A 12738-nucleotide genomic window follows, 5' to 3' on the forward strand; every position below is an offset into this window, starting at 1 on the left:
GGCACGTTTAGTGTCCTTTGACTCCGCAATTTTGTTCACTTGGGAACGCCATGCTGCCCGTTTCGCCTCGACTGTTTTCTCAGCGATCTGTTTTGAGATATCAAGCCATGCCTTCCTATTGGCCCCCATGTTCCGTCTGAGTTTGTTTCTCTCCTTGATCAGCTCCCGGATTTCATCATTCATCCACGGGATGTCGTCGGCTCGAATCACCTTTATGGGGATGGCGATAGAGGCGGCCTGTTTGACCAAGGAGGTAAAGGCATCAAGTCGGGCTTTGGGTTGGACATGTTCCTCAAGCCGAGGAATGCCTTCTAGGATGGCCTTGCTGTATCTGCCCCAGTTCGCTTTCTTGAAGTTTGGCCTGAGTCTTCTCGTTTTCGACTCCACCTTGATTGTGACTCTCCATTTGATCAGGATGGGGAGGTGGTCTGATTGGAGATCGAGGATGGTAGACCAGGAGCAGTTCTCAGCGGTTGATTGGTCCGCTATAGTGAGGTTGGGGGCGCTGAGCCCAGAGTCTAGAGTATTCCTGGAATGACGGGTTGGCGCTCCATCGTTGAGGATGCGGAGGTTGTTATCGTTGATCCAGTCAAATAGTTGCGTTCCTCTAGCGTCTGGATTAGCATAGTCATCCCACGCGAGGTGATGGGCGTTAAAGTCCCCACATACAAGGCCTTTGGGAGTCGCGAGTTGGGGGAGGATAGCGGCTTCTGAAGAAGTGGGGGTAGAGGAGTAGTGGGACCTTGCTGGGGGGAGATAAATATTGGTGAGAATAAGATCTTTCCGATGAGCAATAGGGATTAGAATCTGCTGGAGTTCCACTGGACCTGAATTGAGACTTAGCTGGCTGGAGAAGGGAATCCCCCTCCTCACATAAGTCATAAGTCCACCACCTCTACGGAACTTAGGAATTATGGAACTATGGAACTCCTGTTGATCCAGATGTTGTTGCAAATGATGGTAAGAGCGGTGATGATTGCCTCTCCTCCTGCCTGCACTAATTCTACAGGTATGTTGTCACTACCTGCTGATTTGCCTTGTTTCAGTGATTGAGTGGCTGCCTTTCCAGCAGCTCCTTTATTTTGTTGTTCTACTTCCATTCATAACTTTGCTGCTGTGAATTGGGAATTTCTCCATTGCGAGACTAATAAAGGTTTTCTTATCTTATCTTACTGCTGCTTCAACTTCTCTAAGGATGGATTCTCTAAGAATGGATTGTGAGCCCTCGTCTGTTGTTGGCACACGGCAATTCAGTACTGTTGGGTCTCCATTGAGCTGGTGGTTATAAAGTTCAGAACAGTATTCTGTCCACCTGTCTAAAATATCTTTGTCTTCAGTGAGGCATTTTCCTGCCTTGTCCTGGATACTCGTAGGTCTTCCTTGCTTCTCAGCGGTAAGGTCTTTTATCACCTGGTAGGCCTTCTTGGCGTTGTTCCTTTCTAGGCCCTCCTGTATTTCCATTTTTGTTCAATCCAGGACTCCTTTGCTTTCTTCATCTCTCTCTTGACTTTGTTGTTTGCTTCCCTGTATTTCTTGGCTCCCTCTGGGTCTTTCTTCTCCTTCTTCACGTCTCTTCTTTTGTCACACAATGTCAGGATCTCTGTTGTGACCCAAGGTTTCTTGGGGCGCTGGTGTTTTCCTAAGATTTTGCTTGCAGTTTCAACTACTATTGTGTTGAATGCCTCCACAGTTGCTTCTAGGTCGAGATCGTTCTCAGTAGCCCTTGTGTTACAATTTCTACAATTTTTGTAGATTTTTGCATATTGTCATCTTTAAATCAAAGACAAAGCATAAAAATTGTGTGATATGAAATATTCCAATTCATGTTTTATTTATATAGATTTATATTTATGTTTTGGTCATAGCACAATACCGCTTTTATTGTCCATAGAGGGCAAAAATACAAAGAAAAAAATAAGAACTATATGTGTATGTATAGCACTGATGCCACTGAACATGTCGAGTGGTTGAAAGTAAAATAAATATTCAGGAATAATACTTTTACAATTTTTGTAAAATTGTATGTTGCGTTATATAAACTTATTTACATCGACTGCAGTACATGGGATTAAGGATTGTCAGTGGTGCGAACTTCCCTCCAATCATTGCCTGGAACTCCTCTTTTACTGTTGGGTCCTTCAGTTTCTCTAGGTTGAACCACAGCCTTGTGAATTTGGGCTTGTTGATCTTTTTCAAGCGCACTTTGAATGTCATCATCACCAAATGGTGGTCACTTCCAATATCGGCACCAGGGAAAGTACGAGCGATGTTTACTCCAGCTCGAAAGCATTTGGGGACCAGAATATAGTCAACCTGGTTATGGTATTGGCCACCCGGATGGTGATCAGTCTGCTGGAAACTGGGCAGCAACCAAAACAGTGTTCACAATGTCTTTGTGAACAAGGAAGCCGACGCCTTCTTCATGTTTTTCTTGTTTTCCACTGTAGTACATCTTGTTACCTTCCATTATAGTTGTTTTGCCTATTCCTGTCCACCATGTTTCGCAGAGGCCCAGAAGGTTCCAGCGATATCTGCTCATCTCATGAGTGAGTTCATGAAGTTTACCAGTTTGCCAGAGCATTCTGGTATTCCATGTGCCAATTACAATGTTCTCTCGGGCACGTATCTTTGTTTTCACCAGCACCAGTAGCATATTTGTCACCTCTGCCCTGGTGTACAGCAGCTGGCGCGGTCCTTGTGGGGTCTTTGGTGGTCTTCTTCTTCATGGCAAGTCTTGGGCATTCTGACCTGGCGGATCACATTCATCTCCAGGTCGTAAGCCATGGCCGAGATCACCCGCAGCTGAGTGGTCGCTCTGGCCCCAGACACTTGGCCGTTGAGTTTGCTGGAAACCCTTCGGTCCTGGCCGTTGGCTGGAGATTCAGCTCATCCGCCCCTAACGGTGCAGTGATGACACCATCCCCTCACGTGGTTTAGCCTGCCAGCTGAGACGGTGTGCCGGGGTGTGGGCGCTTGGAACCAGCACGTGAGAGCTTTAGGAGATGGATGAAAACCAGTGATGCCCGTCTACTCCCGAAGGACCACAGCTGCAGACACCAAAGATACTGCCTCTATCCAGACCCCCTACACCCCTGATTATCACACCCGCCTTTTTTTCTAACCCTTTCTCAAAAGCAAAACAGGTTGACAAAACAGAGGTCATCGAAGTGCTTAGAACAAGGAACGCTTGTCGACACCGGTTTGAAATTCATTCGCTTTGCGAGAACGGAACATTGACATGACCTATTCTTGTCTGTTGACCACTCAATTAACTGTTTGCCTGAATGTGAACAATGCATCGCCATGCAGCACTGAGGCAATTCACCCGAATAACTCTAACAATGGCAAAGAGCAGTTAACGGGACAAATAACAATACAGTATAGTGGCTATATCTCTCTACAGTATCTATCTATATATATAGATATATATCTAGATCGATCTATATCTTTATCTGTATAGATATAGATAGATAGATAGATAGATAGATAGATAGATAGATAGATAGATAGATAGATAGATAGATAGATAGATAGATGGATAAATTTTCATCAAATATTAAATTAATTAAATACGACAGCATGGGGTACAAATGGTGGACGACTGGTTTGCATGTTCAGCTCACAGTGCGGCAGTACAAGGTTTGATTATTTGTATTTAGTTTTTTTTTTGTTTTTTTATTTACCAGTGCAATTCATAACAGTAACTTTATTTACATATTTTTTTCACAATTTATGAGAAACTCTCTAACAGAAAACCTTCCTTTTTGCTCACTTGTCTGGCTCACAGGTGCTCCCCCAATCACTGTGAACATGGAGGAACATGTACTCAGTCGTGGCGCACCTTCCATTGTAACTGTTCCAACAATGGCTACAGAGGCGCGACCTGTCACAGCTGTAAGCAAAAGGTTTTTGTGATGTTAAGGTGTAAAATAATATGATATCTATCTAGCTGTCTGTCTATGACATTAATGTGAATTCCCCCTCGAGACACTGACAGATAAATTAATCCATCCATTATCTGAGCCGCTCAACCTCAAGAGGGTCACAGGTGTGCTGGAGCCCTTCCCAGCCGTCTTTGGGCAATCGGCGGTGCACACCCTGAACTGGATTGCAGGGCACACAAAGACAACCAACCATCCACACTCACAATTACAGCTTGGGCCAATGTAGAGTGCTCCGAAAACCTGCAATGCATGTTTTTGGAATGTGTGAGGAAACCCGAGTACCCGGAGAAAACCCATGCAGGCACGAAGACAACATGCGAACTCCACACAGGAAGGTCGGAGCCCAGAATTGATCCCTGGACCTCTGCACTGTGAGACGGAGATGCTAACCAGTGAATCACCGTGCTGCGAAAGATAACTTGTCTTTCATAAATTAACCAAAGCAGCATTCTTTTTCTTGCTGCTTACTCAGGGGCAGGGAAACATGCTAAGACCCATTAAAATTCAGCAGGCATGTTGCAACATTAGCATTACGTGAGGGCAGTATGTATATTAGATGTAAATACATATTTTACCCACACATCTCGACATCTTTTAGGACATAATGCAAAAGGCCATGATGAAAAATGTGTATAAGCCCCGCAGTGTAAGCGGGGATGGTATTGCTGCATGAAAAAACACAGGCACAGCAGCTGGTGTTCATTGCGTTCATATTTCAGGATTACATCAAAAACCTTTTATTTTATTCAGACATTCACTATTAACCAATTGACCTTCAATGCCCACATGATCCGAGATTATCATCGTTCCACTTAATTATATGAAAAAAAAAGGGAACCTCCTCAGCTTTTTATTTTTGCATTATTGAATACAGTATGTTGAAACAGACATTGATGCAAATCTGGCACGGTAGAAATGCAATATCTTCATGTAGTTCTGGAGCAGCCTATCAAAAGAAATTTGTAAAAACCCATTTTAGAAGTGACAATGGAATTTTCTACTTTAGTTTTTTATCGTCAGCCAGGCACAGGAAATTCCAAAATGTTGCAATGTTGCTCCTTAGTTAAAAAAACGCCGAGACGCACAAAACACTTTTCCTGACACCTGTTCATGTGATAGCGAATTTCAAGATTTTAAAAAGATCCTTCATGATCCAGATATTTTGAGCTGGTGTTTATTTTTCTCCACAGCAAGATATGAGCAGTCCTGTGAGGCATACAAACACAAAGGGAGAACATCAGGACATTATTATGTGGATGTGGATGGCAGTGGACCAATCAAACCTCAACTCGTATACTGCAACATGTCAGGTGACACATGCGCACGCACGCACGCACGCACGCACGCACGCACACACACACACACACACACACACACACACACACACACACACACACACAAACCTATTTAAACATTCATGGCATACAGTAATTCCATTATTCACACAGTTTCAATCTACTCTTTACGAAATATTTTCTTTGTTTATTACATTTAATGTAATTTGCTCATTTGTTTTTTTGTCTAACTATCAAGTTATGTATTGCCAAAAGCATTCTCTCACCCATCTGAATAATTGGAATCGAGTGTTCCCAGCACGGTGCCAGGACTTTTTTCCCTCCCGGGGCTAAGGATGGCTTTGACCAATACCGTAAGGGGGAGAGGGGGAGAGAGTGTGTGCGTGTGTGTGTGTGGGGGGGGGTGTGTGTGTTAGAACGTACTGTATTTGCAAAGTACATTCAGTTCAAACATATTGATAAAATGTAGGCTAAATGCTAAAAACCGGATTTATTCCCATAATTCCATGCGGTGTTGACTTGCACATGCTCAAGTAAAAGAAAAATGCCTTTAGCCCACATTTTATCAATATGTTTGAATGTGTTTGCAAATACAGTACATTTAATCAAACATAAATCTAACTAAATGAGCAAGTAACTAAAAGACTCACACCATCCCTCCCTGGCTCACAAACAGATTATGGACACATTTATAATAACCAGGACTGCTAATGCTGCCTTAATTGCTTTTGGGAGAAGTGAAGCCACTGGTGGCCATTTTACATTGCCACTCACAAAGCTCGCCTAATTTGAATACAGTAAATCAATATTTCCTCACTCTTTTCATGTTATTTCCTGCCTGTAAGGCAAAAATTCCACAATGTGTCGCATATGGTTGCACTCGTAAATGTGGTAGGAGCTCTAATTGAACATTTCATCGGTAAGAACTAAATTATAAATGTTTCTTACTACCGTATTTTCCGTACTACAAGGTGCTTCATAGTAGAAGGCGCACATTCAATAAATGGCCAATTTAAAACTGTTTTCATATGTAAGGCATTCAAAGGCGCATAGAATAGAAGCTCCAATAGTGGTTGCAGTTTGGTCGAAAACCGGTTTTTGGTTGTAATCTGAGATGTAAAAATCTCGAATTTTCTGGTCGAAATCCGATTTGGTCGATAACGGAAACGTTCGAAAACCGAGGTTTGACTGTATAGAGCCTTCACAACCGCTGCAGCTGCAACAAAGCACTTGACAGAACATTGAAAGTACTATGTCCAACCAATAAGAATACTGATCCATATGTAGCTCCCTCAGGATGTAGCAAGAAGCACGACACAAAGTCCATAAATATACCGGGTTTATTCCTTGGCAACCAATGAGAACTGGTCCATTGCCACTGGTGTATAAAATCAAGCATGTAGGCAAACATTTGTGAAAGAATGGGTTGCTCTCAGGAGCTTTGTCAATTCCAACATGGAACTGTGATAAAATGCCACCCGTGCAACAAGTCCGGCTGTGAAATTTCCTCAATCCTGAATATCCCACATTTGACTGTCAGCTGTATTATTGAAACATGGAAGCATTTGGGAATGGCAGCTGATGGAGCGGGATCAGCAGATGCTGAGACACATTGTTTGAAAAAATTGCAGACTATCTGCCGAGTCAATCGCGACACATCTACAAACTCATACTGCCTTCAGATTAGCTGAACAACAGTGGCTGGAGAGGTTCATGTATTGGGTTTCACCGGTCAAGCAGCTGCATCCAAGCCATGCATCACTATGTGCAATGCAAAGCAGCGGATGCAGTGGTGTAAAGTACATCGCCACTAGACTCTCGCACAGTGAAGATGCGTTCTCTGGAATGACCAATTACGCTTCTCCATCTGCCAATCTGCTGGAACAGTATGTGTTTGGTGGCTGCCAGGAGAATGGAATTTGTCTGACTGCATTGTGCCAAGTGTAAAGATTAGTGGAGGGGGGATTGTGGTAGGGCAGCACGATGATGACTGGTGAGCACGTCGGCCACAGAGTACAGATGTGTTGGGTTCGATTCCGGCTCCGGCCTTCCTGTATGGAGCTGGCACGTGCTTCCCGTGCCTGCGTGGGTTTTCTCCGGTTACTCTAGTTTGCTCTCACATTCCAAATACATGCATGGCAGGTCAATGTACCACTCCAATTTGTCCCTATGTGTGATTGGGAGTGAGAATGGTTGTTCGTCTATGCGTGCCCTGTGATTGGCTGGCAACCAGTTCAAGGTCTACTGCCCAAAGTCAGCTGCGATAGGCTCCACCACACCCGCAACCCTCATCAGGATAAGCAGATCAGATAATGGATGGATGGATGGGATGATGGTATGGAGTTGTTTTTCAAGAGCTGGGCTTGCTTCCTTCGTCACAGTTAAAGTTTAACTTGAGCACTTGAGCATAGCAAGAGATTTTAGACAAATCTATCCTTCCAACTTTGTAGGAATAGTTTGGAGGTGGCCGCTTCCTCTCCCAACATGACTATACAACAGTGCACAAAGCAAGGTCCAGAAAGACAGGTCCGACATAAGCCCTGTTCGCACGGCATACATTTGGTCCGACGCTGCACCGAAATATTTTGTTGTGATATATTTTACACCGGAGCAAATTTTGTGGAGTGGTCACACGTGCAAAGCCGCTGAGCGTGACAGCACCAGCGCAGTGTTGGCACAGCTCCACTTGCAGTCACACGTGCAGTTTCTGCTGCGGACCAAAACGACAGGAATGCGGAAGTAAAACAGGTTCGGGTCGGGTCGGGCTTCTCTCTCGCAGACTTTTATTTATTTTTCTTTTAATAAATATTATGGCAGACACTATTCTGTCCTTGTTTAGAATAGATCCACTTGTTGGCAGTCGTGGAATAAAGACGTGTTTACAGTCAATCGTGTGTGCTCCTTATGACTGCCACAATATATGTTTTAAAAAATGTACACTAAAACGATGTGCAGATACTAAACTAAGGAATACTTGTTTTAAAACAAACAATTTGCATAAAACAGAGAATGCGCTGTAATTTAATTGCTATTTAACTGCTAAACAGGAGCGCAGCCGGCCAGACGCAGTGCGCACGTATGTTCATTTCGTTTAAACAATCCTATAGAAATAATTTCAGATATCTTTACCTATTTATTTGATTTGAATTATTCTATTTAAAGCCTAGTAAGCCGCAGGATTTCTCTGCGTAATTAAGCAAATGCGCATCGAGATTTCTGGTGAGCATTAACTTGAATGGCCCGTACAGAGTCCTCATCTCATCCTGATAGCACGCCTTTGGGATGAATTAGAGCAGAGACCAAGAGCCCCAGAGCCAGGCCCCCTTGCCCAACAACAGTGTGTGAACTCACAAATGCGCTTGTGAAAGAATGGTCAAAAATTCCCATGGCTACCCTTCCCAGAAAAGTTAAAGCTGTTATTGCTGCAAAGGGTGGATCAATGTCATAGTGATCAGATGGATTAAGAATATGATGCCACCTAAGTTCACAAGTGAGTCAGGCAGGTGAGCAAATACTTTTGGCAAGATAGTTACTTCATCTGTTCCCTCTGAATTTCTGCCTCCGAAGTGCTGCATTAACGTACTTGGAAATGATGTCTCTCGTGTGACCACTTAAGACAGGGCATGGATTGTGATCAAGCACAATAATACAGAACTGACCACACTGCAGTCGAGCGCTGAGAGAAAGCAACATAGAGCCCATTTCCAGTACGCTTCAGAAGAGGAGCAGTTAGCGGTGATCCTCAACCAATCAGCGCATTGTGAGCAGGAACTGTCATACTTTTGCAGGAAATCCCGTCTCCTCAACAAACCAGGTGAAAGTTAAATGCTTTAAAGCTTGTTTGTAATCCCATTTAGAAATCTGTAAAAAGAAAATGTACAATTTTAAAGAAAAGAATCCTACTAATCCTTGTGTTGTGCAGGTTCACCCAATCATGTGGCTCGGACCACAATTAATGAATGTCGGTGTAAAATACCAAATGGTAATTGTTGTCTGTGTTTCAGACAGTACGCCACTAAGCTGGTGGTTTGGAGGTCAAGCTCCTGGACAGATCCAAACACATTGGGCTGGAGCTTTGCCAGGCAGTCGACAGTGTGCTTGCGCCCTGCATAACAACTGTCTGAATTCAAATGTCCAGTGCAACTGTGATGCTGACAGTGAACAATGGTGTTGTAATTTGTAATACCCCTATGTATGATGTTTGGTTAATGCATTCGTATTGATTTGCGTTTTGTCTTGGGGGGCGTTTCCGTAGTACTGCTTTTCAAATGGAAAATTGGCTTAGATGGCTAAATTATCCACATTTTGGTGTATTTTCTTATTTCTTCTCACCTTGTTCATTGTTTATGTTTCTATTCTTCTGCTTTTCCTCCTCTTTTGACCATCATCAGGACTAATGACTCAGGTCTCCTCACCCACATGGAGACTCTGCCAGTCCGCTCTGTGGTACTCGGGGGTAGCCAGCCAGGCTCAGAAGCTGCCTACAAAGTGGGACCTCTTCGTTGTCATGGAGACAGTAGGTTCCTTTTGGTTATGTTACACATGTTGGTAATTTTTCAACATAGTAAGATTTGTTGTGTAACACAAGTTATCAAATCTATTTTGGTCTCTTGTAAAAACTGCATAGATACAGCCAGGGTTCTAAATTAACACCTGCCAACGCACCAAATGCAAGTTATAATTCATTTTGGCAGGTGTTGATGAAAACTTAACAGCCAGTTTGGGCAGTGATGCGTGAGGCAATATTGTCAGTCAGATATACGAGGTGCGTTCAATAACTTTGACACCCGCACGTCATGTGGGTGCACCTGGATCTGATCACAAGTGTGGCTTAACTTTGTCAAACTAAATGAAGAGCCGCTTCAGTGCAACACTTACAATGAGATGATTTTGTGCAAAGGAGGTGGTAGGACATTTTGAAACGGAGTGCCGTGTCTGACGAGCTTATTGCTCCCTCCCGCTCCAAGTCAAAGCCTCCAGTGTGCTGAACTGTCAGTTACCAACAGTTACGCATCCAACAATTCAATGGTGGGTCAACTCAAATGCAAATAAACAGGAAGCATTAGCACATTTTCTCTACAAAGCAGGTATCTGTGTCCACAACATGTATATTGTAAACACACATTGATCCTGCAGCGAATCTGAACTGAGTTACTCTGCTTTTGTCTGTCTCCACAGCAGGGTAGCCCATCAGTGGGAGCTCAGTGGAGTGTATGCTAATTTATCCTTGTGGGGGAATTTATTTTCATTAGATTTTCAAAACAAAAGCTTTTTATCCATCCATCTGTTTTCCGATCCACTTATCCCACAAGGGTCGCAGGGGGCGCTGGAGCGTATCCCAGCCGTCTTCGGACAGTAGGCGGGGGACACCCTGAACCGGTTGCCAGCCAATCACAGGACACACAGAGATGAACAACCATTCACGCTCACACCCACACCTAGGGACAATTTAGAGTGTTCAATCAGCCTTCTGTACATGTTTTTGGAAAGTGGGAGGAAACCGGAGTACCCGGGGAAAACCCACACAGGCACATGGAGAACATGCAAACTCCACACAGGGAGGCTGGAGCTGGAATTGAACCCGGTTCCGCTGCACTCTGAGGTCGACATGCTAACCACTGGACCACAAGGCCGCCCTAAAGCTTTCTCCTGAAAGTAAAAAGTTCCCTATTCAGTGGTGCTGGAGAGGAAGGTCCGTTGGGAGGTCAAGTCTCGGATTCCGGAGAAGCAATGTCGTTTTCATGCTGACTGTAGAACAGTGAACCACATGTGCACCCTCAGCGGCGTCACTGAAGGGGCTTGGGAGTTCACCCCAACCAGTTTGCATGTGTTTTGTGGACTTTTAGAAGGCATTCGACTGTTTCCCTCGGAAGGTTCTGTGGGGTGTGCTTTGAGAATACAGTGTACCAAGCCCCCTAATATGGGCTGTTGGGTCCCTGTACCACCGATGTCAGAGCTTGCTTCGCATTGCTGGCAGTAAGTCGGATTTATTTCCAGTGAGGGTTGGACTTCGCCAAGGCTGCTCTTTTGGATAGAATTTCCAGGCACAGCTGAGGCATTGCAGGGGTCCGCTTGGTGGCCTCACTATAGCATCTGTTTGTTTGCAGATGATGTGGTATTGATGCTATTCCAAATCATGATCTTCAAGTCTCACTGGAGCATTTCGCAGCTGGGTGTGAAGCGGTTGGGATGAAAATCGGCACCTCCAAATCTGAAACCATGGTCCTGAGTCGGAAAACGGTGGATTGTCCTCTCCAAGTTGCAGATGAGATCCTGACCCAAGCGGAGGAGTTGAAGTATCTTGGGGTTTTGTTCACGAGTGAGGGCAGGATGGAGCGTGAGCTCGACAGGTGGATCGGTGCATCATGTGCTGTGATGTGGACTCTGGATTGGTCTGTTGCGGTGAGGAAGGAGCTGTGCCAAAAGATGAAACTCCTGATTTACTGGGTCGATTGACGGGCCTACCCTCACCAAAGGTCACATGTGCTTGTGACCGAAAGAACAAAATCCCGGATATGAGCGGTCGAAATAAGTTTCCTCCGCAGGGTGTCTGGGTTGTACCTTAAACTATAAGGTGAGAAGCTTGGTCATACCAGAGTTACTCAGAATCGAGCCACTACTTCTGCACATTGAGAGGAGCCAGATGAGATGGCTCAGGCATCTGAGGCATCTGATTATGATGCCTTATGGATGCCTGCCCGGTGAGGTGTTCCGGGCATGTACTACCGGCAGGAGGCCCCGGGGACGACAGGCTGGAGAGACGATGTCTGCCGGCCGGCCTGAGAACATCATTGTGTCCGTCCGGAAGACTTGTAAGACGTGACTGGGGATAGGGAGTCTCTGCTTCCCTACTGAAGCTCCTGCCTCCGCAACCCGACTTCGGATAAGCAGTAGATAATGGATTAAATGTGTCAATAGTTCATCACTGTAGGTAAAGATATATGTAAAGCTATAATACATTTATTTTTTACATTTATACTGCATTGTTGAGAAAATATTGATTTTTCAAGACTTTGGCTTGGCCATTGGCCACATTGTTTTCAACCAACGAACGATGAAGTGAGAGATGAGAACAAACTTCTTCTGTTCTCCTGCCTTACCACTCAGTGTGGAAGGTAAAATACTGTAGAACAATGCAGGCAAATGACATGGGCCAAATGTTTTTTTCAGTCTGTGCTGCACGCTATGAAAAATGGATGGACTTAGTTTGAGCACCGCAGACAGATTTAAACATTGAGTGTCATTTGGAACCAGGATCGGAATTGGAGTCATTAAAATTAAAACGATGCCTGACCCTTGTTCTTGGTCATTTGTATGTCCAGCAGTGAATCCAATAAATATTATGCTGTAATGCTGGATAATGACACTTAATATGCCCATTGGCAGCATCGTGAATGCCTGTATATCACACTACAGACTAGAGTGCAACCAGCATGACAAAGGTCAAGATAGATAAAAACAGCTGAGCTCGCAAAAAAAAAAAAAAAAAAACATGGCTG

General features: G+C 44.3%; 1 protein-coding gene across 1 annotated transcript in view; it reads left to right on the plus strand.

The window, feature by feature from the left end:
- Positions 1-12738, plus strand: part of LOC109512759 (contactin-associated protein-like 4) — a 118575-nt gene that overhangs the window by 85904 nt on the left and 19933 nt on the right. The window contains exons 11-15 of the mRNA XM_019864747.1: positions 3788-3894; positions 5135-5254; positions 8856-9053; positions 9244-9406; positions 9631-9755. Coding sequence (XP_019720306.1) covers positions 3788-3894; positions 5135-5254; positions 8856-9053; positions 9244-9406; positions 9631-9755 — 713 coding nt within the window. The remainder of the gene's footprint in view (positions 1-3787; positions 3895-5134; positions 5255-8855; positions 9054-9243; positions 9407-9630; positions 9756-12738) is intronic.

The sequence above is a fragment of the Hippocampus comes genome, unplaced genomic scaffold (assembly GCF_001891065.2).
Source record: "Hippocampus comes isolate QL1 unplaced genomic scaffold, H_comes_QL1_v1.1 scaffold172, whole genome shotgun sequence".
Classification (NCBI taxonomy): Eukaryota; Metazoa; Chordata; class Actinopteri; order Syngnathiformes; family Syngnathidae; genus Hippocampus; species Hippocampus comes.